Genomic DNA, 26,408 nt, shown 5'->3' with positions numbered 1-26,408 from the left:
CAGTGAAATGTGACACAATAAAAAGTCAGTCATTAAGTTAGGACAGCCCTAGGACACAAAAGACTGAAATGAAGAAAAGCTGTGGATAGCTTTTTTCTTGAATATTGATTTTTTTTTTTCCAGAAGCATAAAGTATTATAGTGATAACAGAGATTGGAAAGGAAAGAAAAAGAAGAAAAACAACAACAACAAAAAAACAACAGCCATGGAAAAGTCTTTACATGTTTATTTAGTATGCACTGAAAGAGTAATTTGGTTCAGTCCTAAACACCACCTGCAACAAAGCAGCCCAACAGCTATGAGTGGGACAGGGCACATTTACACATGTTCACATCGCTCAGCACAGCTTTGAAGTCCATGCTGGTAAAGGGCCAGTGCTGGTCTTGGAAGGCGAGAGCTTCCCATGCTCCCTGGCCAGCACATTCCCACCTGGTGTGCCAGGGCACCTTCCTACTTCAGCAAAGCTGAAAAAAAGAAATAAAAGGCAAAAGGTGCTGGAGAGAGTGCAGAGGAGGGCGATGAAGCTGGTGAGGGGTCTGGAGCACAAGTGTGATGAGAAGTGGCTGAAGGAACTGGGGCTGTTCAGCCTGGAGAAAAGGAGGCTGAGGGGAGACCTTATCACTGTCTACAACTACCTGAAAGGAGGTTGTAGCATGGAGGGTGTTAGTAGCAAGTGATAGGACAGGAGGAAATGGCCTCAGGTTGCACCAGGGAAGTTTCAGATTGGATAGTAAGAAAAAATTCTTTATGGAAAGGGTTATGAAGCAGTGGAACAGGCTGCCCAGGGAAGTGGTAGAGTCACCATCCCTGGAGGTGTTTAAAAGATTTGTAGATGAGGCTCTTAGGGACATGCTTTAGTGCTAGATTTAAGTTATGGTTCTGTGATTCTAAAGCCTGGCCCTGGGCACGGGGCAGCATTGGGACCCTCCTGGGTGGAAGATGCGCCAGTGCCACACAAATGCAAATGGCAATGCTGCTGCCCTGAAATGTGATGGCCCCTGTCCATGGGGATTTTAATTATGACAAAAAGATGAACCCTTGGCGGGGATCCAAGGAAGAGTTTGTTTGTGGTTTTAATTTCACCACATGGCCAGCTGCCATTGTTTCAGGCTGTATTGCTGGTAGTTAATCAGGCAGCCAGGGGCTTGAATTTTTAGTGATGGCTGACAGCCAGTCACTAATATTCCAGTCCATTGTGGTCAACAGCTGTGACAAGAGCTTGAGCAGGACCTCTGTGTCCAGCCTGCCTTCATGCAACTGCTACGTACATCTGAATGCACAACCAGAGCGGGTACATGGGCTGTAGAAGTGCTGCTGAGATGTACATCATCCCACTTCAGGGAGAAAGCAGTTGTGTTCCCCCTACCCCAGCACCCTGGGTACATACAACTCATTTCTCATTACATCTACAGGAAACCAGTGACTTCCCACAATGTCACCTGCTACCTTCTCATCTTCAAAAGTTTTCTTCACTGTTTTAGTTTTTTTCGGAGGACCAGGCACACAGAAATTCATACTGCCCTCTTTCAAGCATAAAAAAAATCAAAAATTAAAGCAAAACACTTGTGGTGGGGGAAGGAAAGAAAAGGAAGGAAGGAAAGAAAAGGAAGGAAAGAAAAGGAAGGAAAGAAGGAAAGAAGGAAGGAAGGAAAGAAGGAAGGAAGGAAAAGGGAGGAAGGGAGGAAGGAAGGGAGGAAGGAAGGAAGGGAGGAAGGAAGGAAGGAAGGAAGGGAGAAAGGGGAAGGAAGGGGAGGAAGGAGAGGAAGGGAGGAAGGAAGGAAGGGAAGGAAGGAAGGAAAAGGAAGGAAAGGAGGGAAAGGAAGGAAAGGAAGGAAAGGAAAGGAAGGAGGGAGGGTATTTTCCTGTGGGGGAAAAGGCAAAGTTGTCATGTTGATGCTGCCAACTGCCAGTTTTATGGCTGCACTTCCTAACCAGAGCCAAAAGGCCATCCTTCTCTGAACATAAGCTCTTTCAGCTAAGAGCTCTGCCCGTACCATCACTGAATAAATTATTTGAGCTTGTAAAAATAAATAAATAAATATTTCCTTCTTCTGGTTTAGAGGACCAGGACGTTTAGTGAAATTACACAGTGCTTTGAGCCATTTTACTGCTTTGTTGTTAATACTTCTGAAATTGGCCAGTTAACAATTGAATTCTGGGTCTGAAGGCTGATGGACCCTTCTGCACCCAAAGCTGGAAAACTTTAGCCAGTCCCACTTGCCACATACACAATACAGTATTGCCCATTTTATGCCATCCAATCACCATTGCATATGAAGCATATTCAGAACACAGCTCTTCCCACATTTCCATGAGAAATGGGCACTTTTCCAGGCACAAGCAACTCAGCCCTGCAGAAAACCCAGTGCTGGTTTTGTGCAGACCGGGTATATACAGCAGGTTCAGTGCCTAGTTAGGATGCATATGGTGATACATAGCAGCCTTGCACTGACAGCTCTGTTATTTAGCGCCCATTTACTATACATCATTAATACCCTGTAGACTTTCTAACATGTAGTTTGTTCCTGCTTTCACTTCTGTATGGTTTTGATGCATTGGATGTGTGAACAGTGCTTTTCAGGGCTGTGTTCAGAGCAATGCTTAGGGTCTCATTTGCTCTGCTGCTGCTGTATCTGTATGATTTGGAAACTAATAGAAATTGGAGGCATTGGCTTCACTGTCAGCAGCATGCACTTATGTGGATGCTGTTGCCTGGAACCTTTCAGGGGAAAAGAAAATTTCTGACAATATCTTCTATGCTGTTTTCAGCCAGCAGAGGAGCAGGGCAGATTTTTCTTTGGCTAGCAACATAAGAAGTCCCCATTGTAATACCTAGTGCTTATTATCCCTGTTGATAGCTTACTGATCCCTGGCAACATATGAAGAAGCTGAGGCAGGAGAGCAAGCAGAGTTTCATTCACTGCTGAACTTTCCCAAGTTATCTAAACTCTATCTCATGCACCTTCATTCTGCTTAAAATGGGGGGAGGAGGGAGAAAGCAGCCTGCACCAGCACCTGTCAATGGGGAGATGCAGTACACACTGTAACCAGCATGGGCAAAGGGAGAGGCAGTGTGGGTGGGTGTAGCGTAGCTTACTGCCAGCCAGTTACAATAGAAAAGGAATTATTTTCCTCTTCCTCTACAGTTGGGAGAAATCAATAACAAACAGTGCCACATTTTAAAGTGGTGCATTGCATAGGAAATTGAACTAGCAATAAAAAGCTCTTTGCAAAAGTTTCTGGTGTGCCACGCCATCAGTGGGAGGACGGCCGCTTGGCTGAGACACAGCACATGGCTGCTTCTGCAGGATATACTGGCTTCAGCCATCTGCCTTAAGAGATTTAAATTCTAGAAAATGCCCAACAACTCCTTAAAAAAAAACCAAAAATCCGATCACTTTAAATGCTCCCAGGCTGTAACACTGAAGCCCTGTCAGATCTTTTCTATGACTTATCTCCCAAGTGGAGAAGAAAGTGCGTCAAGGTCTATGGGACATACAGAGGAACATGGAAATCCTAAATTAAAATTGCCCATCATCACTGTGACCGTGTAGTTTAATTGTAGAAGCTAGGACTAAAATCCTGGTACAGTTAGCATTATCAAGCACATCTTTACTGCAATGTGTCTTTCACATGTACAGCCTGCCCTTAAGGGAGACACTTCAGCTCAATACGCTAGAAAACCTCTTAAATAAGTTTAAGCTCTTGTACTTATTAAGCCATGTGCAGATGTTTTTCTGCTGCACTCTCCTATTTCCCCTTCCACCTCTGAGCAAGCCCAGACCACTGCATGTCCCCAAAACCAACTGAAAACACCCAAGCCCACAATTACATAGTCCCATGGCCAATTACCACAAGTCAAACCAACAAGAACTGGAGGGAAATAATTAAAGCACAAATGCCCAAAACAAGTCAAGCCACAGCTAAGTTGAATGATTTCAAGGGCAGGACTAGAAAGCACATACCAGCACAAATATTTTGATGATCTCAGTTAAGAGACTCCACCTCTCCCTCTTCAGAGCCATAAACAAAGTTAGATCACTGGAAAAACATTTTGAACTGAAGTACCCCAGCAGGACTTCCTTAGAGTTTTAACTATTATAGCCTCATAAAGCAAGAAAATCTATAAACAAAACTGGGATAAAATCAGTATGTTTAGTAGGATTTTTGCTTTTTGTGTTTTTTTTCTTTTTTCTTAAGCTAGCTACAGAGAGCTTAATGTTATCCTCAGGGTGCTTTTAAGCCTGATGCTGAGACTGAAACACAGGTGATGTGCAGCTGGGCATGAGTTTTTTGGTTTCTGCAGGCTGAATCCCAGTGTTGGCTGGAAGGCTGAAAGCAAGCTTGGAGGTGGGGACAAGGTGGCTGGTGGTGCACTGTGACACTGCCTGTGCATTGCCATGGAAAAGGCATTCATGCCATGGCTGGTGGCTGCACAAGAATTTGGGGGGAAGAGCTACGATTACGTTCCTGCAGCAGTAATTATGTTTATTTCACACAGCTTAGCAGATGTCATGTGGTACAATAGGTGCTGTGAAGAATACTCATTTATTAAGTAATGTATAGCATAATAATTAAAAGCTAATCACTTGTGAGTCAAGATGCTCTGGGAACAGACCCAATTCACAGCATGTGCTGCCTCCTTCCAGGAAATCTCACTATTTAGACAGCACTCCTCATCCCCACAAAGCCACCTTCTCCACTGCATCCTTGCAGAGCCCATACTTGCACACACACACACACATCTGCAGGTAATCACTGCGTACTTGGCAGCAGCTCAAATGCAGAAATCAAACTCTCATGTGATATCCACAGGGTGGGTGGGGAGCCTCAGCTGCCACCTCTGGAGAAGCAGGAAATAGGAGAATGGGCTTCTAGACCAGGCTAGAAGAAAAACATCATGTTTTTACAAAGGAGCGGGCTTCATTCCTCTGCTCTGCCTCATTAATTTGAAGCTGATGCAAATATATCTACACTTAATGCACCCACCACACCTCCCATTGCAGCATGGTGGTGCCTAACTGGAAACTGCTTCAGCTGCCCCATGTTGCCACTCTCCGTCTTCAAACTTGCATCACAGGATGGCTTGATTTAGAGCTTTCAGCCCAAAATCTGGTCAGATGCAAAGCCACATGCTTTCCAACTGTGCTCTCACCCTTTTCCTCCAGTATGCGTGTGCTCACCCACTGCTGCCTTGCTGCACACCAGCTTGCATGGCCAGACCTCCACCTTCTCCAGCAGTCCGGCTCCAACTGAAGTTGATGGATTTGGAGTAACTAGAAGCTTCTGTCCACCTGGGATGGTCTGAGTGCTAGTGTTTGGGCTTTTGAACCAGCAATGCTGGCCCTCAAAAGGCTCCCCAGGGGAATTTTAGTGGGAAATCACTGCTCAGAAGCAGCCTGAACTTTCCAGGAGATGGGGCTCTCCACGAGCTCTTATATGCTGCCTCATTGCTGCCCAGCATCCCCAAGTAATTTCTTAGCCATATTACTGCATTTTTCTGCATCACAATCACTCACGTGAGTGGGTGTCATCCAGTCAGTCCACAAAATACAGCTATGCGTTTCTGCAGGAGGGATTGTCCTTGGTTTGTGGCTCTATTACAGCCTCATCAGCCTAGTGCCATTCAAACCACAGCATAAAGCCACTTATCCCTGCTTGCATCAAAGCCTCAGAAGTGTGTGGCAGTGCTTAGTGGGGAAGGAGGAGCTGTTACCACTGCAGAGCAACACATCAGCCCTCACAAAGGGGCATGTTTTGTCCAGGACACTGAGCAGAGGAGGGTCCTCATCCACAGCTGGTATGACCCTCCGCAGCTCAGTCCCAGCTTTAGGAGCCAGAATATCAGCCCCATGTGGTTTAGTCTGCTGTGCAAGAAACCCCTTTCCTGCTCCCACCAGTTATGGCCTGAAGTAGGAAACCTTCAAACCCTTCATCACATATTTTCACTTAACCATGGGTTGTCCTCAGTCCTCACCCCCATACCTAACTCCCATTTGGGCACCACAGAACTTGCTGTTAGCCATATCTGCTGTCAGTGAACTCCACTGGCCCATTTCACATTATTCAAAAGTAATATTTCCTTTATGAGTTTAAAATTTGCCTTTGCAGATTGCTTTCAGGGAGTGTCCCCTCATTCCTCTACCATGAGACAAGACAGTGAGGATCTATATCATCACCACAGCCTTTTCTTTCTTTCCTCTTTAAACTAAGCTGCACCAATCCCTAAGCTTTTCATCTAGGGGGCCCCTCCAAACTGTAATAATTTTCATCACCCACTCAGTCCCATGACTGCCTGCATTTTTGAACAACAACAATAAACTGAAGCCATTCTGCTGTTTCTCTTGGGCTTCAGGCTTTGGTTTTGTTTCAGTCATTTGCAATGCAAGCACAGGCAGCTCACTGTGAGCCTTTTCTGCCTGTGGGAGGGCTTATTCCTGCCCTTCTGTGGGGTCATTGGGCTCCCTGGAGCCTCCACACCCTCCTTTACTGCAAGGGATCGCTTAGGACATCCTGTAAGTACATTGCATGTAAAGGTCACAGCCAGGAAGGTTTGGTTTGGCAAGAAGTGCCTCATACAACAGCAGTGCTACAATACATAGCCACCTGGCTGGCCAATTCAGAAAAGCACAAAGCTTAATGCAAGGCCAGCAGTATTTTTTATCTGCTGCCTGGTTAGAGCAAGCACAGTGATGCATTTAAATTGCTCTGAGGAGATGGAGAAAGGAGAGTTGAGCAGAGTTTCCCCATCTCTGGACATGGCTAATTTCATCCTGCCAAAGTCAGTGCATCAATGGCACTCAAAAACATATATAGGCAGAAGGAAACTTTTTTCCCCCACTGCTCCTTTTTAGGAGTACTGCGTACAATTACACTCTCTCATGTATTTTTCCAAAAGTGTTTTTCAGTGAAAGTCTCCCTGGAGACTCCTTGGTAGCCCCTGCCCTGTGGAGTACAGGTTGCACAATCATCCAGATGCCATCAGAAATTTAGTACCCATATTACTCAGTTACTGTAAGGAGAAGCAAAACAACATCCCTGATGATTAATATTTCCATAGACATGTGTCTCAAGGTTGGTTACCTCCTTGCTTGGTCCTCTGCAAGGATCCTTGTTCCAGCAGGGGAGAAGCCATGGAGCATGCCCCAGCCCTGCTGCTGCCCAGCCTGAGCCCCTTGGGCTGTGGTGTTTGTCCTGAGGGAGCAGGGAGCCTGTGGGTGCCCTGAGTGCTGGGGTGCCACCTGCCCCTTCCACTGCCACTGCAACATGGAGCAGTCACAGTAGTGGCTGAAGTGTCCTTCTGATCCCTGATCTCATCCCCACTCCTACAAACATGTCTTTATCATCTGTCCATAAAAATCCTCTCTTTGCTCACTTATGGCCCATTTAGTGCTCTGCCATCTAGTACAAGGGTGTCAAACTCATTTTCACCAGGGGCCACATCAGCTTTGCAGTTGCCTTCAAAGGGCCAAATGTAATTTTAGGACTATATAAATGTAGTAGTTATACAATAATCATACAGTCCCTTTGAAGGCAACTGCGAGGCTGATGTAGCTCCCAGTGAAAATGAGTTTGACACCCCTGATTTAGCACTTTAAATGAGGCCTTAGATGAGCCTGAGGTTCCTTCCCAGCAATGCAGATGCAATGAAGAAGGAAAGTAAGAGGAGGAGGTTGGCAGGGAACAAGAGGAAGGGTGTCCTCCTAAACCTGCTGGGGCACATGAGGACATCTGAGCCCCTGGAGGTCTCCCTCCATACAGCAATAACCTCAGCTTCTACCAACAGGCAGAAGTTCATGTGCAGCAGAAGACATGAGTGGCGTCCCAGCAGGCTGTGAGCACCCATGTCCCTCTCCTGTTTCTCTTCTGGGTGTGGGAAAGGAAACCAAATTCCTTTCCAGCATCCCCCTTTGCAGCATTACCCAGAGGTTATTTTTTGCTTTCAGTACCCAGGCTGAGACACCAGCCATGGCCACTGGATACTGAATGAGGTGTCTCCTGTTCTTCATCACTCCCATGAAGAACTGACTCCACATCTTCTCCCTACTTTGATGAGTCGTGTCCAAGGACGGTGCTCTGCAGCTACACGAGGCTTGCCCTGCCTGCTTCAAAACCCAGTGAAAAACAATCAGATGAGCTTGAAGCATTTTGGAAGAATGAGTTCAACCATGGCTCAGTAAATATCTTTAAAAAAATAGCTGACATTCAAATGCTGTGCCTCCTCACCAGCACTTAGGACATCTCCCAGTCTCCAAGTAAATCACAGACTCTCTTGAAGCTCCCGCACACACACGGTCGCTCAGCAATAATGCATGAGAGAACAGTTCCCACTCCAAAAAAAAACATCATAGCTGGTGGCCCATAAATCAACAGAGTGTGCCATTTCATATCGCCAAGGGCTGTCAGTGAGCAGCGTGCTGCACAGTGAGGTGACAAATTTATTTTGGATGTCAGAATCAAAAAACTTCCAGTCAACCTCAGACTGTAGTGCCTGAATTTAGAATTACAGATCCAGCAGATCTACTTTTTGTCTTGTTCTATTGTCTATTAAATCACTCCACCACAGATGAGAGAGAAGGGCAGATGCCAATAGCCTGGTCTGCAGCAGAAAGAAGAAATGAAGCTCCTCTCAATTTGACTCAGGAGAGCAGGAAAGGAGGGATGGACTGTTCCTAAAGCCAGCCTGGTGTTTATAAGGCAAAGCAGGGCTGCATGTAGCTTCTCTGGCCTCAGGGGAAAATAAAAAGCAACATTATTAGGGACTGAAAACAGCAGATATTTGTAACAGGGAAACTGTAACACATTGCTTATGATGGACTTGATGTCTGGATCTAAATCCTACTGCATTTTGCACACACATCATACGTGCACCTTAGATTCTTCCAAGAAAAGTCTGACATCTCTCCAAAGCACAGCCATGGTGCTGTCACTTCACACTCGATGAGGAGAGAGGCATCACGCCAGCTCCACCTCCTGCCTTCACATGGAGCACAGATGGACCTCCTGCTGTGGTGGGTTTGGCTGCAGCAAGCCCTGCCTGGGCACATCAGGGCTTTCCTCCCTCCCCAGGCCTATTGCATGAACATCAGCATGACATTGTGTCTGCATGAAGGACTGCAGGGAAAGATGGTGCAGTGGGAGCCTCATGCCTGGGATACTGTGCAGACTGCAAGCAACGGAAATTGAAAATCATGAGTGTTTCAGCTCACATCCTTGCCTTAGACCACAAGGTCTGCGCAACAAGGTCCTCCCCAACAGTTGGCTGTGGCAGAGTGGAAGTCGCAGGATTTCCTTCAGTGGTTTACAGCGTGAATTTAAGAAATCATAGAATGGTTTGGGTTGGAAGGCATCATAAATCTTATCTAGTTTCAAGCCCACTGCCATGGGCAGAGACACCTTCGACTAGATCAAGTTGCTCAGAGCTCCATTTGACCTAGCCTTGAACACTTCCAGTGATGGAGCACCCACAATTTCTCTGGGCAATCTTAGTGCGTGGGAATAGGTTGGAGTAAGTAAATTAAATGCTGGGGACTTCCCCCACAGCATTATGTATTGCCTCCTCCCAGGTTTAAGAGCAAGCCATGTGCTGGGCAAAGCAGAGGCCGGCAGAACTTTGTCCATTGTCATCACCACCCAAGACACTGTACCCTCCAAACCTGGAGGCTACTTGCTCAGGGCAATCTTGCGCTGGGGATCCAGCCCAAGCCTGGCTGAACAAGCATTTCTGAGACACTTCAAGAACCAGACACAAGACCGCCCAGCCATCCTCTTCTGGTTCTGCTGGCCCCAGAAATGACCCCAAGCACCCAAAGTCTCACAGAAACCCACTGGCCTCAAAGAACGAGCTGTAAAAACAACTGCTTGTTTTACATCAGAAAAAGTGTTGTCTGACTTTCTCATGTAGGGGGGAATAAACAGTTTGGAGTTCTGCACCCCCTTGCATGTAAGCATGGGAATGCACTAAGGATAGGGTGTTCTTTTGCACTAGGCAAGGAATACATCACATTTTTACAAAAAAAGGGAAAACCAGCAAAGATGCAGCTGGCTGGCATTTTACCCAGGAACAGAAATCCTTCCAGTCTGCTCCCTCCTCCCTGCCTGTGCTCCACATATCCAGCCTGAAACCTATCCTTGATAAGTGACACCTCAGCTGATGGTCTTTTTATAGTAATGACATAATCTCCCTCTCATAGCACACAGACCAAGCAAGCCATTTCCATCCTTGCATCTCCTTCTTTTCTCATCAAGCGCTGATGAGGTTGTGCTAACCATGCATTGGTCCAGAGGGAAGCACCAGCTCCATCCTCAGGTTTATTATCTCTGTGGTACAGCATAATACTGCTGGGGATATAACTCCCCGTCAATGCTGGAGCGGGGATGAGCCGTTAAGGGGGGATAATTCCATGGTGCTGCCAGAAGTCCCAGCTGTGTTCTACAGTAGCGTAATGCCGTGTGTGGAAGATGATCTGCTTATTAACGATACAGCTACAACAGGCAGGGCTGAGAATCAGCACAGCACGGATCAGATTTCTTAGGTAGTTAAAACACTTTGTGTCCACTGTATCATAGATACTTTGTGACCAAAAAAAAAAAAAAAAAGCGAAGGGGAAAATGTTTCACTCAGTCTCTTCTCTGAGGTGTCAGAAAGCCTCCAGCCCATCACCTTCTTGTGTATGGGCCCATGCATGTACAAGACAGTATATATCTATATCTCAGAGTTTTGATGCCTTGACCAAAAGCTGCCAAACAACAATCCCACCTGCCCTTGCAGAGAAGGTGATGCTGTGGGGTATCTCCCTGCTTTGCAGCTAGAGCACACCCCCAAACATGGGTCTCTTTCCACCCCCATGGGGCACCTCTGCTTTGGGAATCACCGCGATTGCTCATCCCAGAGCAGTCATGGGGCTGGGAGGAGATTCCTTGCCTTGGTCTGGCCCACAGTGCAGAACAAACCTTGATGCCTCGAGGCCAAGCACAAGGTTCATCTCTAAGTCTGCATTTTCTCCCAGAGCCTCTACTGATCTCTACAGCGCCTTCTCCAAAATCACAGAGGAAATCATGTTACAAACTAGAACTGGAAACCCTGAGGGCCTAGGGCCTGCAGCAACCCCTCTCCACCTCAGGTCACCTTGCTGCCTCCCTCAAGAGCTGCACACACAAAGAGAGAAAGGAAGACCCCTAACAACATGAAACATCACCTTTTGCAGGGTTGAAGACCAGAAGTCCCAGCCCACAATTTGCTGGGGCAGCCCATCCCCTGCAAGCACCAATGTAGCTCCTGGATGGGTAATGGGGCCCAAGTGCTGACTGGCCTGGCTCAGCCCTAAATCATCTCCATATTTGAAACAAGCCAAGCTGGGGAATGGCATATCATTGCAAGCATGCCAAAACAGGCAGAGTCACCCCCAAGCCCCTTGTGCCACAGCAGCTAGGTCAGCCTGAGAGCTGATTTTCAGATCAAGCGGCTGGGAATGACCTGAAGAAGAATCACTTCACTTGTGATGTGGGTAGCACTTATAGCACATGGCTGTGGTACAGATGTAGAAAAATATTTATTTCATACATATAAGCAGTCCTTTGGGTTTGAAGCACTGTGACTTACAGAAACAGCAATGCAGTGGAGCTGACATGAGCTCTTGAAAGCATCAGCTACATTTCCAGTGCATATCAGTCTCTCCTCTGGTACTTCTTGAGCAGTATTATGAACATCCAGCTTGTGATACTTTCCAACAGCTACACGAGTGGTGATAATAAAATTTGAGTAAACCTCTTAAAATGGGTCAAAACACATTATGGCTATGGGAAAGAGTGGGATGCACTGGTTTTATAACTGGCCAGGGGATGGTGGCTCAAAAGGTTTGTGGAAGATAAGTTGGTACCTTTGACTCACTCCGGGGTAGCACCATAGACTTGGGGAGACAAAACAACTTTTGCTAACCTGCCAATTATTACAGGAGCTAGCTTTCCACACAGAAGCACAGTTTGAGGCTCAGGCTGCTCCTGGAAAAGCTGGAAAGTCAGCAGAAGCATCAATCTGCTCACAAGTTGCTTGGCTTTAGGATCCAAATCTTACCTTATTGAGAGAAAGCAAAGTTTGCACCTTAAAGAGCCCCTGGGGCCCCTTCTTGGAACCAAGGAGGTAAAAGGGGAGAAGGTGGCTGGCCAAGGCAAGGATGGTATTATTTTAGCCCCTGCTGCTTTTCTTTGACCTCAGTGAGGAAACAAGCACACTCTGCACAAACCCGTTAATGGTTTCCTTCTCTTTATGATGGAAAATTACATACACTTGTACACCTCCTGGGGGACATTTGCTTCTCTGCTATTTGCAAACACTGAAAACCACACATAGAAAATGCTGCGTAACAGCTGATTGCTCCATGCATGTCAGAGGAAGCAACAATCCGAATGTCTTTGTGAGACCTGTTTTTATCTAACCTTACTGGTACCCAAACCTGAACAGCACTAAACAGTGCTGAAGTGAGTCACTGTGAGGGGAGTGTGTGCAGGGAGGTGTTAACTCTGTGTGGCACATCTAGGCAAGCAGGAGGGCCCTATCAGCATCAACTAGTTTGGATGCGCCTGTTATTGAAGAGCACCACAGTCACCCCCCAGCAGAGAGGCACAGCAGCTGCTAGTCATGCACTAGGGATGCTGCTTGCTTTATCATATCAGTGCAAGTAACATGCTCTCATTTTATAACTTATAGTGGCCCCTATTTGTACTGCAACTGCCCTACCTTGGCATACCCCCCCCACCATGCTGCAAATGTTACTTCTCCCATGATTCAACAGCTAAGATACAGGAATTGCTTTTGGGGGGAGAAAGTTGGAAAATAGTTACTCTAGGGAAATCTCCAAGGTCCCTTTTTCCTCCTTTGCCAGCATGCTCTCTACTTCCCTGCAGAGAAACACAGCAAGGCCTCTTCCAGCCACTTCTAAGCTCACCCTGGAGAGCAAAAGCTGAGCTGGGCACATGTGTGCAAACTGCTTTATTCAGCCCACATCTCCACAGTGCATCTTGGCCAAAGCCAGTCAACAAGTGCAAAGAGACCATCCATGGCCCACACTAACTGGTCCTTATTCACTTAAGAACCCATAGCTGCAGCTGTGCCCCACAGGTGGCAGCCCTTGCCCAGGCTAGCACAGGGGCACAGCTCCATAACAGCAGCCCATGCTGTCTTTTTAGTGGCAGACAGTGCCCTCCAGTGGGACATTTGTCACCACACTATTCATGTCTTCCCAAAGGGAAAAAAAAATAAATACGTTTATTTAAACTGAAAAAGCCCTATACTAAACAGACAGAGAATTTACATGCCTGCAGCTGGGGAGGCAACTGTGCTTTACTGCCAGCCAGAAGAATTCTGGTGGTGGTAATGCTTTTTGCAACCACCACCTCAATAACCAACATTCATGCAAGCACTAAAATTGCTGTCACCATAGCTCAGTGCAGGGGATCCACATGCCATAACCTGGCCAGGAGTGTCCCCAAAAACAAAGCCAGGCCTTGGTGGTGTTTATCAGCCAAGCTGCAAAAAGTTCCACCCACAGCCCCCCAGGTCATGTCAGGGCTTCACGTAGAGCTCTGTAGCATCAAGCACAGATGCAAAAATAATCTATATTTTTCTTAAGCACCGAAACATTTCCTTTTTTCCCCTTTAAAAAGTATTTTATTTCAATGGACTGAGGGAGTAAGTCAGGAGAAGGTATACAGCAGTACAAAGCAAGCACCTTGCTTTCCAAGCTGAGTAAGCATTTAAAAACAAAAAATTAGAGACAAGGAAGACCGTGACATACTTGTGGTCTATAGAACATGCCAGAAGGGTTTGCACAGCCAGTAGTGTGTGTCAGCTGGGGAAGGGAGGATCAACTGTGCAGGTCACCAGGGCCACAGAGGGTTTGAGGGAGCTCCAATGACTCCCTCAGAGCTGGGTGTACTGCCCCAGGAAGACCCGCTATACCTGGCTGGGATGGGCCCGAGCCCCCCACAGCCACTCAGGTGGCCTGGCCCGGAGCTTCAGCTGGAAGGGGTCAAGGCGCAGGCATTCCCCTAGGTCATGCAGCTCCATCACCGGCTCCTCCACAACCCTCACTGGTGACTCCTCAAGACTTGGGTTCCTCCTGGGGTGCCATCTCTGCCAGCACAGGACACCAGCAGCCACCAGCATTGCCAGGCCAGACACAATCGCTGCCCCCACCAGGATGTCAGCATGTTGGAGGAAGAAGCTGATCCCTGCAAGAAAGTGCTGTGACCTCATCCTGCTTGCTCCAGCAGTCCCCACTGTGCACACAAAGTCCCCCACATCATGGCTGGAACACTTGGGGTGAGACTTGGAGCTGTGGGTGCTCCTTCAGGAGTGTCAGCACCTCCCCTGCAGCCCTCTGGAACCACTCACAGCCACCTCTGGAGCAAAGCATCCCTCCCAAAGCCCCATCACGAATAAATATTTAGATCAAGAGCCAGCTTGCAGGATCAGCGCAGGGCTGGTGCTACCCCAGGAGAACCTCGATAGAGCAGAGCCATTGCTAAATCCATGTGTAGCTACATGGAGGCTAGAAGACCTGTTGCCATTCCCATCCAGACCTGAAAGGACCATCTCCTTGATACAAGAGATAAGTATGCATTTCTAAAATTCTTTATATACTAATATAACACCATATCCAGCCAATCTGGATAGGCTTAGACTGCATAACTGGTTAACAAATTTGGAGCTGAGAGGATGGATAAGAAATGCAATTTAGCTGCAAGTTCACACTCAGGTTTAAGCCACTTCCAGCATTTCAGGGATAAGAAGTATTTTTGGTAAAGCAGCAGCAGTGTTTTGAGCATATACTGCAGAATATTGGTGGTTTTCAGTTTGGGAGGCCTCATTACTCTGTGAGATTCAATTAGCCAGCTCCAATTACAGTCAAGTACCATACACCATCTGCTTAACCTTGTATCAAATATATCAGGGGAGCACTGGGATAAACACCAGCAGCATCAATGTTGTTCTCACAGCATGACAGGAGACCACAGGGCACTCCAAGGAGTGATTGTGTTTGCTGACCACATCCGTTACAGCAGAGGTAACTCATACATCACCAGTGGCCACTCTTTGCTTATAGCAACAAGTTGAGAGCAACTAATGCCAGAAGATGCAGAAGGTCAGGGGGAATAAAGGCTCATATATGCCAAGTTTTAACCCGGATGCAGAAAAAGAAGCAGACTGTGGAAAGAGAGGCTAAGCCTCATGGAGAGGTTATACTTGGAAGTGCCAATGCAGCCAGCAATCAGAGCACAGCAGTAAACACCACAGGCTGTTACCAGTGTTTAATCAACTGTTAAATACTCCAGACTAAGCTCCAGGTTCAGGTGCTGGATCTCACATTGACTCAGTGCTCCCAGGGAACATGAACTTGACCAAGAGTTTCCATTCACAGCCTCCCCTGAACAGGGAGGGGGAAAATCACAAAGAGATTGGGGTGGGAGTGGACCTCTGGAGGTCATCTTGTCCTACCCACCTGCTCAAGCAGGGCCAGCTACAGCCAGTTGCCCAGGACCATGTCTAGACAGTTTTTTTTAATATCTCCAAGAATGAAGACTCAACAATCTCCCTGGGCAACCTGTGCCGATGCTCGGTTGCCTTCACAGCAAGAAAAAAAAAAAAAACAGTTCCTAATGTTCAGAGAGAACCTCCTGTGTTTTACTTTGTGCCCACTACCTCTGGCCCTGTCAACAGGTACCACTGAGAAGAGTCTGACTCAGTCTTCTTTCCACCCTCCCTTCAGGTATTTATATGCATTGATAAGACACCCCTGAGACTTCTCCAGGCTAAATGCTCCCAGCTCTGTCAGCCTTTCCTTATAGAAGGAATGCTCCAGTCCCTTCCTCATCCTTGTGGCCCTTCATTAGACTGTCTCCAGTACATCCATGTCTCTCTTGTACCAAGGAGCCCAGAAGTAGCAGCACTCACTAACAATTCCAGACACCAATCAAGAGAGCCTTTGGGAGCACAGGTGTCACATTGAATTACACCCAACAAGCAGCAATACTTTAACTGGACACAGTTAACTAATGCAGATCACACCCCAGATGCCTGTCTAAGCTAATTTCTGAAAGCTAATGCCTTTGGAGTCTGGGAAAGACCATTTGTCCTTCGAGTATAAAACTCTCCTCCTAGCTTTGATACCCACACTGCCTAAGCCTCACTCTCCCATCCTTCCCTCAGTTTCCAAAAGGATCCTGTTCACCTCCAAGTCTGCTCATATCTGAAAACAACTCCCAAAGAAGTGTTGCTAAAGGCAAAGGAGGAAGTCTATGGGGACACCCAGCTGGGAATTGCCTTGGAAAAAAAATTATATATCCTTACCACACCAGGCTCAGTATGGTAAAGCCACCACCCCAGTAGCTGTGCCATTTTTAAGCATCACATGCAACTCACATGAGCAGAAGCACAGCTGGTAGGAACCCCCCAGTCAAGGGCAGAGTCCCTTACCCTGATGCGCTCACTCCAGGTTGCATGTGGCTAGACTGATGCTGCACAAATTATACACACACATAAAAAAAGCCCAGCTGCAGGAGAAAGAGCTGCTACTTTGTCCTCTACCTGATCGGGGAGTGCGGATGCAGAGGGTGCCAGACTTGGTGGGTGAGTGATCTTCGTAGCCCTTTTTGCAGCGGCAGAGGTACGTGCCCGCACTGTTGAAGCACTCCGCCTCCTCTCCACAGAGGCTGACCCCAGCACTGCACTCATTCACATCTGCAGCAGGGGAAATATGTGCCATAAGTCGAGTCAGACTTGACATGGAAGGGTTTACCCCAGACAAAAGTGAAGCACCCACCTTCAACCAACAGTGAAACAAGCTGCAGCTTCTTCATTCCTACCGAAGTGCCAAGCAGCTCCTCCAGCTGGGAATGCAGGAGTAGAGACATGTTTCTCTCCTCTGGCTTCAGGTGCAGCCAGAAGGTAAGCAGCAGGTTGGCATCACTTGTCCTGTGGGCAGGGAGAGCCCAGAGTGAGGCAGGAGGAAAGCATCACCACCAGGCCCACCTCTAAAAGCTCATTTAGACCTCCCACCCTCTCGTATTAGATCATGGTGCTGCAACCTCTTGCAAAGGTTGTTTGTGACAGCAGGCAGCTTCACACTCAGACCAAGGAAAAGAGGAAAGCCCAGTAATGGCTGCTCACTTGGAGCTAGGCTGAAGTGACTATATATTAATGTAAAGCAAATTGTAATGGCAGTTCACAGCCTCAGGTCAGCTTCAACCAAGTGTCTCAAGGACCTTGCTGACAGCTCCCAGATTTATCCAGCAGACACCATGGCAAATGTGAGTATTCTCATTTTCTCCAGAGTTTAAATTCATCTTAGATTTCTAAAGGCCCTACCCAGCACTAAACGACAAGTTTCATCATCTTTCCTCTAGGAAATAGATTATTTTTTTTTCCTGTTTTCAGGGCAAATCACAGATCACAGGAGAGGAGCAAGGATGGGTCTTCTGGGAAAGGAGAATGAAAACACAAGCCACTGCTACCCAAGAAATATTACAGGCTATAGCAGAGTCACCTGCCAAGCCAGTGGCACAGCAGTAACCCTACCTCTTGATTTCCTTTAACTTCATTTCATTGACTCTGTTGGCAGAAAGTTTCAGGTTCTCTTGGATCTGCAAAGGAACAGAGTGATCAGTGCTGATTTGATGTTTGATGGGCAGAAGGACAGCAACAAGCAGTTTCTTCTCTAAGTCTACCTCCCCACCATGTTCTTCCCCTTCACAAAACACACAGGTCATGTTAGATGTCCCATATCCCAGTGCTTTGAGCCTTTTATCTAGAAAAATACTAATTGCTCCCATCTGCTTAGCTTCAGCTTAACCCCCGCAAACACACAAAGGAATGTGGGGAGAGGAAGGACAATAATAGCCCCAGGTGAGCCTTTGAGTGCTAAACCATTGCAAAGCAGTGGATGGACAGTGGCTTTCTAGACAAGGCAGCAGGCTGAACCCTCTACCTGCTCCAGTTCACACCCTAGGAAAGATGCTCACACACTTGCCCTCTTGCAGGCTCTGGCTACAAGCTCCCCAGTTTCCAGAGGCGAGTTACAGCCCCAAATAGTTTGTATCCCTGTCTCTGAAAGCTCTTCTGCCACCTTGCGATGACATGGCACTCTGAATGCCTGCAGCAGCTGAATGCCAGCCACTGCAACCATGCACCCTACCACAGCATTGGCCTCAGATAATGACCAGCACAAGCAACTCAGATGCTGATTCATCATGTGGAACTAAGGGCACAACATGGTTTCTTCTAGTTGAAGATTTGGGACATCACATTTACTTTTTCTCCTCCTCCCTGTACCCAGACTTACATGATTCTTCACGGATTCAAGAAGACCCTTTTGGAGCTCACTTCCACCATGTGGAATCCAGTCCTTGGCTTTGATTTCAATAGTTACTTCAAACAGCACATCTACCAGAAGACACAAGATCCTAGCATGTTGAACTTCACGTAACACAAACAGGGTCCTTAAACATTGACACAAGCAGAACAGCTCCAGAACGACACACTTGTGTTAGTCTGTACCATATGAGTATTTCCAGAGGTTGTGCACCAGGTATTAACAGAACAAGTTGTTGATTAACAGGTGGAAACAAACCTCACCTAATGCTCAGTGCTGAATATGGGAATTGATCTTTGAGCAAAAAGTATACAAAGCATTGATGTGCATCCAATCACTCTCACATTTCTTTAGCTATTATCTTTCCTAAATGTATCATCATAATTTGTGATGGAGTCTAAAAGCCCATTTCTACCACTCATCTGTTTGGGATCAGCTTAGATAAACTGCTGTGGTCTGGCTGAATTCAGGCTGGCACAGAAATGCCAGAGACTGCTTTTTAAAGCCTATTTATTCAGTGATATTTCTCCTGTTCAAAGCTCATGGTCCTTCTGTATTGACTCCTTTTTACAAGCTGTTTCTGTGGGTTGTTCTACCGTAACAAGTCCAGTATTGTGCTGCTTAGTTCCTAATGCTCCCCAAGTGGGCTTTGCATCTTTCCCCAGTTTGATCCAAGACACCTATTGGAGTATATTGGAAGAACTGAGGCTCATACACCTTAGAAAAATCTTTATAAAGCCAGCAAGTAATGCTTGAACTCAAACCACTCAGCACTTCTGTCAGGTTTAGCACATGAACTCAGGTTTCTCCAGGGTAAGCACAAAGTGGCCAAAGCATGACTGCAGTAATACCTTAAAAATTAAAATCTTCAGAGACTCTGCACTGCTTCCTAGACTTAATGAGCAGGTGATGTCCATGCACAACTCCAATCAGCACACTGAACCTAGGGCAGTGTTTTAAAGACATGCTTAACTCTGCATCGCTCACCTCCAGGATGGTGCTGGGATTGCAGTGCCATATCATTCTCCAGAGATGCCAGGACAGAAGCCAGATCTGTCAAAGCAAGGGAAGTAGTCAGGCCACTAACCTCTGCATACTAGTAACAGAGCAAAAAGATACCTTAGGTAGATGTCACTTTGCAAGAAGAGTGCCATGTGCTAGCTCCTTCCTATATTCCTTGTACTGAAACTATATCAAGCTCTAAATTCAATCTACCCTACAGTGGGAAGTTCTCCTCAGAAGGAAATAATCCAAATCATCCACTTCCAGAAATGTAAATGAGGTTTAAGTGTTATCCCTGTGAAGTCACCAGAGCTCCTTCGACTAACGAAGCTGCCCCGGACCCTCCGGAAGCAAAGAAGCTTTGGCTTTGTACATTACATGCCAGCAACTGCAAAAGAGCCTCTCCACATCTACAGCGATAAGGCAAAAACAGATTGGAGAAGAAGAAAGACCAATTGAAAACACCCTCTCCCACTTTCAGGCAAAAATTAATATATATCAGTGGCTAAATATTTTGGTAAAATATGTCTACCATCAGTTTGTAAATTTTCCTAGGAGACAAGAGCCTTTCCAACCCAGCCTCCCACCTCCCTCTAACTTCTAGAGCTCAAACTCTGTTATCCTGGCTAGAAGCATCATGCTAGGCTGCAGCCATGGGAATCATTGCAAGCCAGAGCTGTTGAACACCAAGATGGATATTCACAATCTGCTTTAGGTACAAAGTCATAGCTGAGAAACTAGCTCCTCCGTGGATAATTCAGAGCACTTGGATTAGGAACCAACTTCTCCCTGTTAAGAGGAGCATCAGCCCACAGATGCCTGTTTTGCAACAGATAATCCCCTTTTGTTCTCAAGTACCACCTTCCTTGTTTACAGAAGGAAGTCAAGAGTGCTACCACATGGATCAACTGAAGGCAACAGCCTTGTCTAAAGAAAAAACCTCTTAAGAGATTAATGCATCACTGGAAAAGGATGCTGCACAGTGTTTGGCATCAGTTCAGCCACAAATAACCCTGAAAACCCCTTACCAAAGAGATCTTCTTGGCTTTCTCCTGTAGACACCATATCTCCAGCAGTCACACCAGGAGAAGGAAAGGGAGAAGGTTTTGCACTCATGTTTAACAGTGGCTCTTCCAGCACTGGCATCTGTGTGTTATGTGCAGCAGCAGTGACCACCTCTGCTGACAGACCGTCACTGGCCAGACCCAGGCTAGATGACTTGGCAGAGAGACCTATGTTGTTGCTGGGCACCTCTGAGGAGGAGACACATACTGAGTGACATAGGACTACCGTGACTGGTGCAGACACCAGCTCTGTGTCCACCTTTGCAATCTCCAAGGCAGATGGCTCAGCTTTACACCCAGCATCTTGCCCAGCTGGAGCCAGCTCCACCAACACATCATCTGTGGTTTCTCTCCCCTCAGTGCTACCATCCTTAAGGATGCTTTCCAGCTCAGTTTCATCCCGCAGCTGATCATGCCTGCACAGATTAAGCTTCCTCATGTTAGCACCAGACTGAGCATCTTCCATGATACCATGAACATGTTGAGCCTCTTCATCTTGGCTTACAAACTCAAGATGGATCCTGCCATCAGCAGGCACAGCTGATGGGCTTGGAGAGGCTCTCAGCATGGGAAATAAGCCTTTTGTTACTACTGTCCTCCAGCTCTCTTCTTTAGATGTCTCCTGGACATGCTCTTGAGGAGCTACAGTAGCATTTGAAGACCCCACAGTTTCAAAGTCTTCAAATATATAATACTGTCCTTTAAAGTGTCCATATTCATGGCTTAGGGAACCACTCCCTGACAGAAACAATACATGGACCGCAGTAGCTTGTGTAGCAAAGATCAGAGTACCTTGGTTGTGACAGGCATACACTACTTTAGTTTCTACGCTCGATGAGACCCCCTGGAAGATTATCTTGTCCTGGTTGTTGCCACAGCCATTGCTCCCCTGGAAGCCCTGGACATAGATGACAATGTGCTTCTGGGAGCCTGCACATATGGTCCAGTTGCACCAGATGTTGGTTTTAATGTCAGCATGCAAAGGCAGGTAAAACATCCCAGACGCATCCTGAAAGACAGTGTGGCAGCTCCTGATGGGGAAGTACTCCATCATCCAGGGACGTCCTAGCTCTGAGACATCAGAAAGAAACACAGTTATTGTACACACCAGGACATGGATATTGCACTTCTAGGAACACTGCAAATTATCAGAGAAGAAGCCCCATTTAAAGTCTTCTCCTGCTGCAAGGTTTCTATAGTTGCAACTCCCAGAATCACATCTCTGCTCTGCAATTGGAGCTGAGCCCAGGTCCCAGCTGCTGTGCAGGTGTTTGGCCCTTTGCAGACCATTCAGCCTCTAACAGCCTGAACAGGGGTTTTTTTGCTTGCAGCAGAGGTTGGCCAAAAAGTCCACCTTGTTGGAAGTCCTGCCCTCCCCAAACAGCTGGGTTGCACTTGCTAGTCTAGCACTGCAGGTGATAGACACAGCCTCCTCCTTGCCCTCACCAAGTACTTTGCCTTCTAAAGATGGCTTACAGGAAGATATGAAGTACTGGGAGACTTACCAGCATGTTTCTGTTGGTGTCCTTCTGGCATGTGGGTGTTTCTGGATAAAGGATCATCAGGGGGCTCCTGAGACTTTTGGTCTTTCAACACTGTTTCTGACCCTCGGGCCACAGGAGGATCAGGATGTGCAGATGTAGCACTTGAAGAGTCATTTCTCCTCTCTCCTGCACCTACTTGAAGAGCTTCTGTAGTTTTCTGCCTTTCAAATCCCCCAAGAATGAAGGGCAAAGCTGTTTTGTCACTAGCAGCCATGGCCTGATGCTCTACAGGTGCCACATGCTCCTCTCTACTCACTCCCCAGGTGCCAAGTACAGAAGCTGTTGCCACCCCAGAGCCACTGCTCACATGGTCTTTAAGCCGAGGAAGCCCCATACCATGCTTTGGACCAGTGACAGAAGCTGGGGAGGGACCTCCAGCCAGCAAGCCCTGAGGCTTGTTGGCTGAGGCTTCTCCTTGCTGGCCACCCACCTCCTCCATCGCCAGCTTTTGCAACCCAGGACCAAGGCATCCAGTGGGCTCACTCATACCTAGTTCAGAAGCTACTGGTGGATGGCAAGGTGGGGAAGAGGGCACCATCTCCTGTCCTCCTGGGCTAGTTGTTGAGACACCTGCTCTTTGTCTGAGGCTGACAGGGTCCAAATCCAAAGGTGCTGGTGGAGAGAAGACAATGCTGAATACAGGCTCCACTTCTGGAAGAAGTTGTGCTTTGGGGGTGAAATTGGTAGAGCCAAAGTCCACAGGGACAGGTTCTGTGCAGGAGCTCACCAGCACAGGGATTGTTTCTATCTCTAGGGTAGAGATGGGTGTGGGAGCATTCTCCATCCCTGTTGGCAAAGGGGGTGCAGCCAGGCCCCACTGTGCATCTCTGTCACTTTGGTGGTAGCAGCTTTTTACACCCAAGAAAGATGCACAAGCTTTCTCAGTAACTGGATAGTTGTGTGCTTGAGCATTTTGGGGAAGGCTCCCATGGGCTGATTGCAGGATGTGACTGCTATGGCCACACAAATGGAAATGTTCTTGGAGTACGTCCCACAGTGTTGTGGGATGCAGCACTGTTTTCCTCTCAACTCCCTCAAAACTTTCCAGGGGCAAAATACCCATGAGCTGTGTATGTTGGAGGCCAGTTGTTTCCAGCTCAGGTTGAATTGTGGACAAATCCCCAAAACTGCTTTGGCATCTTTGGTTTCTCTCAGATAGCAGATGTGAGCAGCCCCCACTTACCACTTCATATGGGCTACTCAGGCTGGGCATGAGGCCATTTGCAAGGCCATCAGCATCATCACTCACTGTGCCATCAGCCAGGAGACTCAACTGGGGATGGCTTTCATCCTTCTCTGAACTGACTGTACTGAGCCCTCGGTATGTGGCAGTATCTGTGCTCTCCTTGCTTTCTCTTCTGCCAGGGGACAAAGTCTGCAAGTGTGCAGCTATGTCCAGGAAACTTGTGCGTGTTGGTTTAATGACAAACTGGAGATTTCCCAGATCTTCTGGCCTCAGGGTAGGGTGCAGGAGGGACTGCCTGTTCTCCAGACCCACACCTTCTGGCTGTAAAAAAGACTCTGTGACCTGCAAGGTACCAAGTAAAGGAGTTTCCAAAAGCACACTTGAAAGCCTACATGTATAACCAAAACCCAGAGTGGTGTCCCCACTCACAGAGAGACTCTGGCCACAGTTATCCTGTGCTGCAATGGGGATTACACCCCCAGGTGTTCCCCTGTCTTGAGCTTCCTTGCAGCACCTCAGACCTCCCAGCAGCTCAGACGCCAGCACAGAAGCGGCTTTTGTTTCCAGGAGCTGTGTCCTTGCATGTTCACACGGGACAAGTGTAACAGGACTTCCCACAGCTGTAGTACCCAGTGTGACCCCTCTTCCTTTCTTCAACTCACTGCTTAACACTGTGGTCTTGCCAAGGCTCGTGGTGCTATGTGTGGTTGCCAAGCCCAACACATCTCTAACTTTTTCAGCCCATTCAGTGTGAAAAATACTATCTTGCTTTGGTAGTTTTGGAGCAGAAGTTTCAGAAATCACATGATGTTTGGAAAAAGAGTCACCTTCCTGGTCTTGGAAGATGTAGTACTTCCCTTTAAATCGCATGCCTCTGCAGTTTGGCAAGTACCTCTTCAGCAACACAACATGGACAGCTTCAGCAAAGGTGGCAAAAACATGTGTCTCCTTTTTCCAGCAAGCATATACCACACTGTCTTCCACCAGTGAAGAAACTCCTTCAAACAGGATTTTGTCCTCATTTTTGTTGCAACCCTCCTTAGTGATAAAGCCCTGTATATAAATTATTATATGCTTTCTGGAGCCTGCCCATATTGTCCAGTTGCATGAAAAGTTTATCGGGGAATCACTATGGTACATTGGAGGAGAAAACTCCCCATACTTGTCCTTCAGGACTCCGTAGCAGCTTCTTATAGGCACATATGCCAGTATCCAAGGAAACTCTGACCCTAGAAGGCAAGAAACAACCACCTCAAGTTTTCCTCCACTCCCCAGAAATAGTTACTAGTCCTTCCAGAAATTATTTTCAAGGTCTCTCATCTGCCCATTTTGCTACCTACCACTCCCATTTGCTAAGCAATGTGCAAATCCATCAACAGGAAAACATGCAAATAACCTTGGGGTCCTGGGGTCAAGGGGAAGAGGCCACCTGAGCATGCACCCATGTACCATCCCAGGGCTTGCCCAGAAGTGCCATCCCTTTCAGCCCAAGTGACTGTTTCCATCCACACCTGCAACCTACCTCAAACCTCATCCCCATCAGTGCTCACCTCACCAGTATGTGCCATTCCCAAGTACAAAGAGAGCCAGGGGCAGCTGCAGAAGCCCTGGCCACCACCATTCACTGCTTCCTGCCCCACAGAAAGCCAGATTGCACCTCCACTGCTATCACCCCAGAGCAGAGCATGCTTGTGATTTGAGTCCCCCTCACCCCCAACGTGGCCATGCAGGTGCACAGAGATCCCAACACAGCCACACAGCAGCCACCGCTTGTCCCAGGGAGGTAGGTTCCCAGCCACAGCATCAAGCCATTTAGGGACCAAAGCTAAAGGCTCAGGGAATTGCCACATCAGGACAAATTGCAAAACCAAGAAGCATAGCATTACGTTTGGTTTCAGCACATGGGAAAGGAAAGCTAGCCTGAGAATTAACTCTTACCTGGTTTAACCTTCTGATACTCCCAAGAGGACCCACATGCCTACAAAGAAAAGAGAGTCTTGCTACAGACCTAAGCACCACTGCCCAGGCTTATAACACTGCTCAGAGAGATCCCAGCCCAATCCCAGTGGGAAGGGAGAACCAAATCTACTGTGTCCTCATAGGTTAGGGTTTTGCATGCACCTGGACCAAGCCCCTAGGCCACCTAATTTTTTTCCATTAGATAGTACATATTCACCTCTCCCTACTTCTAAAAGCACTACCCAACTTATGCTGTTAGATCACAGTCAATACAAAACCACCCCCAAAACACAGCAAGTAAAGCCTCACTATGCTTTAATCCACAGGGCCCACACAGAAAAGAATCTATAAACAGGCAGGATATTGTACCTGGGAAGGGAGTTTCCCACAGGGAACTCAAGTCCCCCCTTCCCCTCACTCACCTCCAGGGCAGCACCAGCAAAATCACAGCCAGCAGCATTGCAGCGGGACCTCGGCAACACTCCGGGAACCCGCCTGCCAACAGCCCGTCCCTGCACCCAGGACACCAGGAGCAGGGCCAGAAGCATCAGAGAGAGCAAAGGCTTCATAGTAAAGGTTTACCAGAGACACAGCATTAAAATGAAACCAAAACAAGAAAACAAAACCATCTTTCTTCCTAAAATAATCCCCACAAGAAAACAAATGCAGAATCACCACCTTTCCAAAACCCTCTCCAAAACACACATCTTGGTTTGGGAGCCCACTTGTTCATATAATGCTCTGCTACCCCTGTGATCTCAATTAGCTAATCAATGAAATTAGGCCAGCTGTCACTTGTTAGGGACAGACCTGTTCTTTCAATTCACCATCCAGTGTTCCTCCTTTCCTGAGTGTTTTGTTGAGAAGGCATTATCCTTTTATAATGCACAATGCTATAAACTGGAATTAAAGTGATACTGATACCACAACCTGACCCACAAGCAGAGCCCAAGTTGCTCACTCTCTTAAAAATAAAAAAGAAAAGGATTCAATTACTGGAAGGGAAAGGAAAAAAAGCATTAATGCATTAATGTAAAAGTGAGTGTTTTCATGTTTTCATCACAACATTTTAACTGGCTTTTGCTGAAGGCTGTGATTTCCCCCAGGGCTGCAGTGTTCTGACACAGGACAGAGTGAAACAGGTGGAACTGCCTTGAAAGACAAGCAGCTTCTCTCCTCATCTATGCTTAGTGAAGTGTAGAAAGCAAATAGCCCAGGTGATAATGTGTAAATTATTAGATGCTTAAAATTCTTTCAACTGTAATAGTCTAACTTGTCATTAGGA

General features: G+C 47.2%; 1 protein-coding gene across 2 annotated transcripts; it reads right to left on the bottom strand.

The window, feature by feature from the left end:
• Window positions 1–210: 210 nt before the first annotated feature.
• LOC110359694 (uncharacterized) lies at window positions 211–26,075 on the bottom strand. Of its 2 annotated transcripts, none has more exons than XM_065059178.1 (10): window positions 25,546–26,075; window positions 25,103–25,142; window positions 21,940–24,393; window positions 20,399–21,505; window positions 19,356–19,421; window positions 18,339–18,439; window positions 17,576–17,640; window positions 16,821–16,972; window positions 16,586–16,738; window positions 211–464 (listed from the first exon to the last, which is right to left on the bottom strand). In XM_065059178.1, the coding sequence occupies exons 1-10, from the start codon at window positions 25,690–25,692 to the stop codon at window positions 451–453; spliced, it is 4,299 nt and encodes a 1,432-aa protein (XP_064915250.1). In that variant the 5' UTR covers window positions 25,693–26,075; the 3' UTR covers window positions 211–450. The 2 variants fall into 2 exon arrangements, with proteins under 2 accessions (XP_064915250.1, XP_064915249.1); XM_065059177.1 differs by lacking the exon at window positions 211–464 and adding an exon at window positions 12,831–14,229.
• Window positions 26,076–26,408: the final 333 nt, after the last annotated feature.

Source organism: Columba livia, chromosome 3 (assembly GCF_036013475.1).
Source record: "Columba livia isolate bColLiv1 breed racing homer chromosome 3, bColLiv1.pat.W.v2, whole genome shotgun sequence".
NCBI lineage: Eukaryota > Metazoa > Chordata > Aves > Columbiformes > Columbidae > Columba > Columba livia.
The sequence above is the reverse complement of the archived record's forward strand: the minus strand, read 5'-3'. Positions and strand labels throughout refer to the sequence as shown.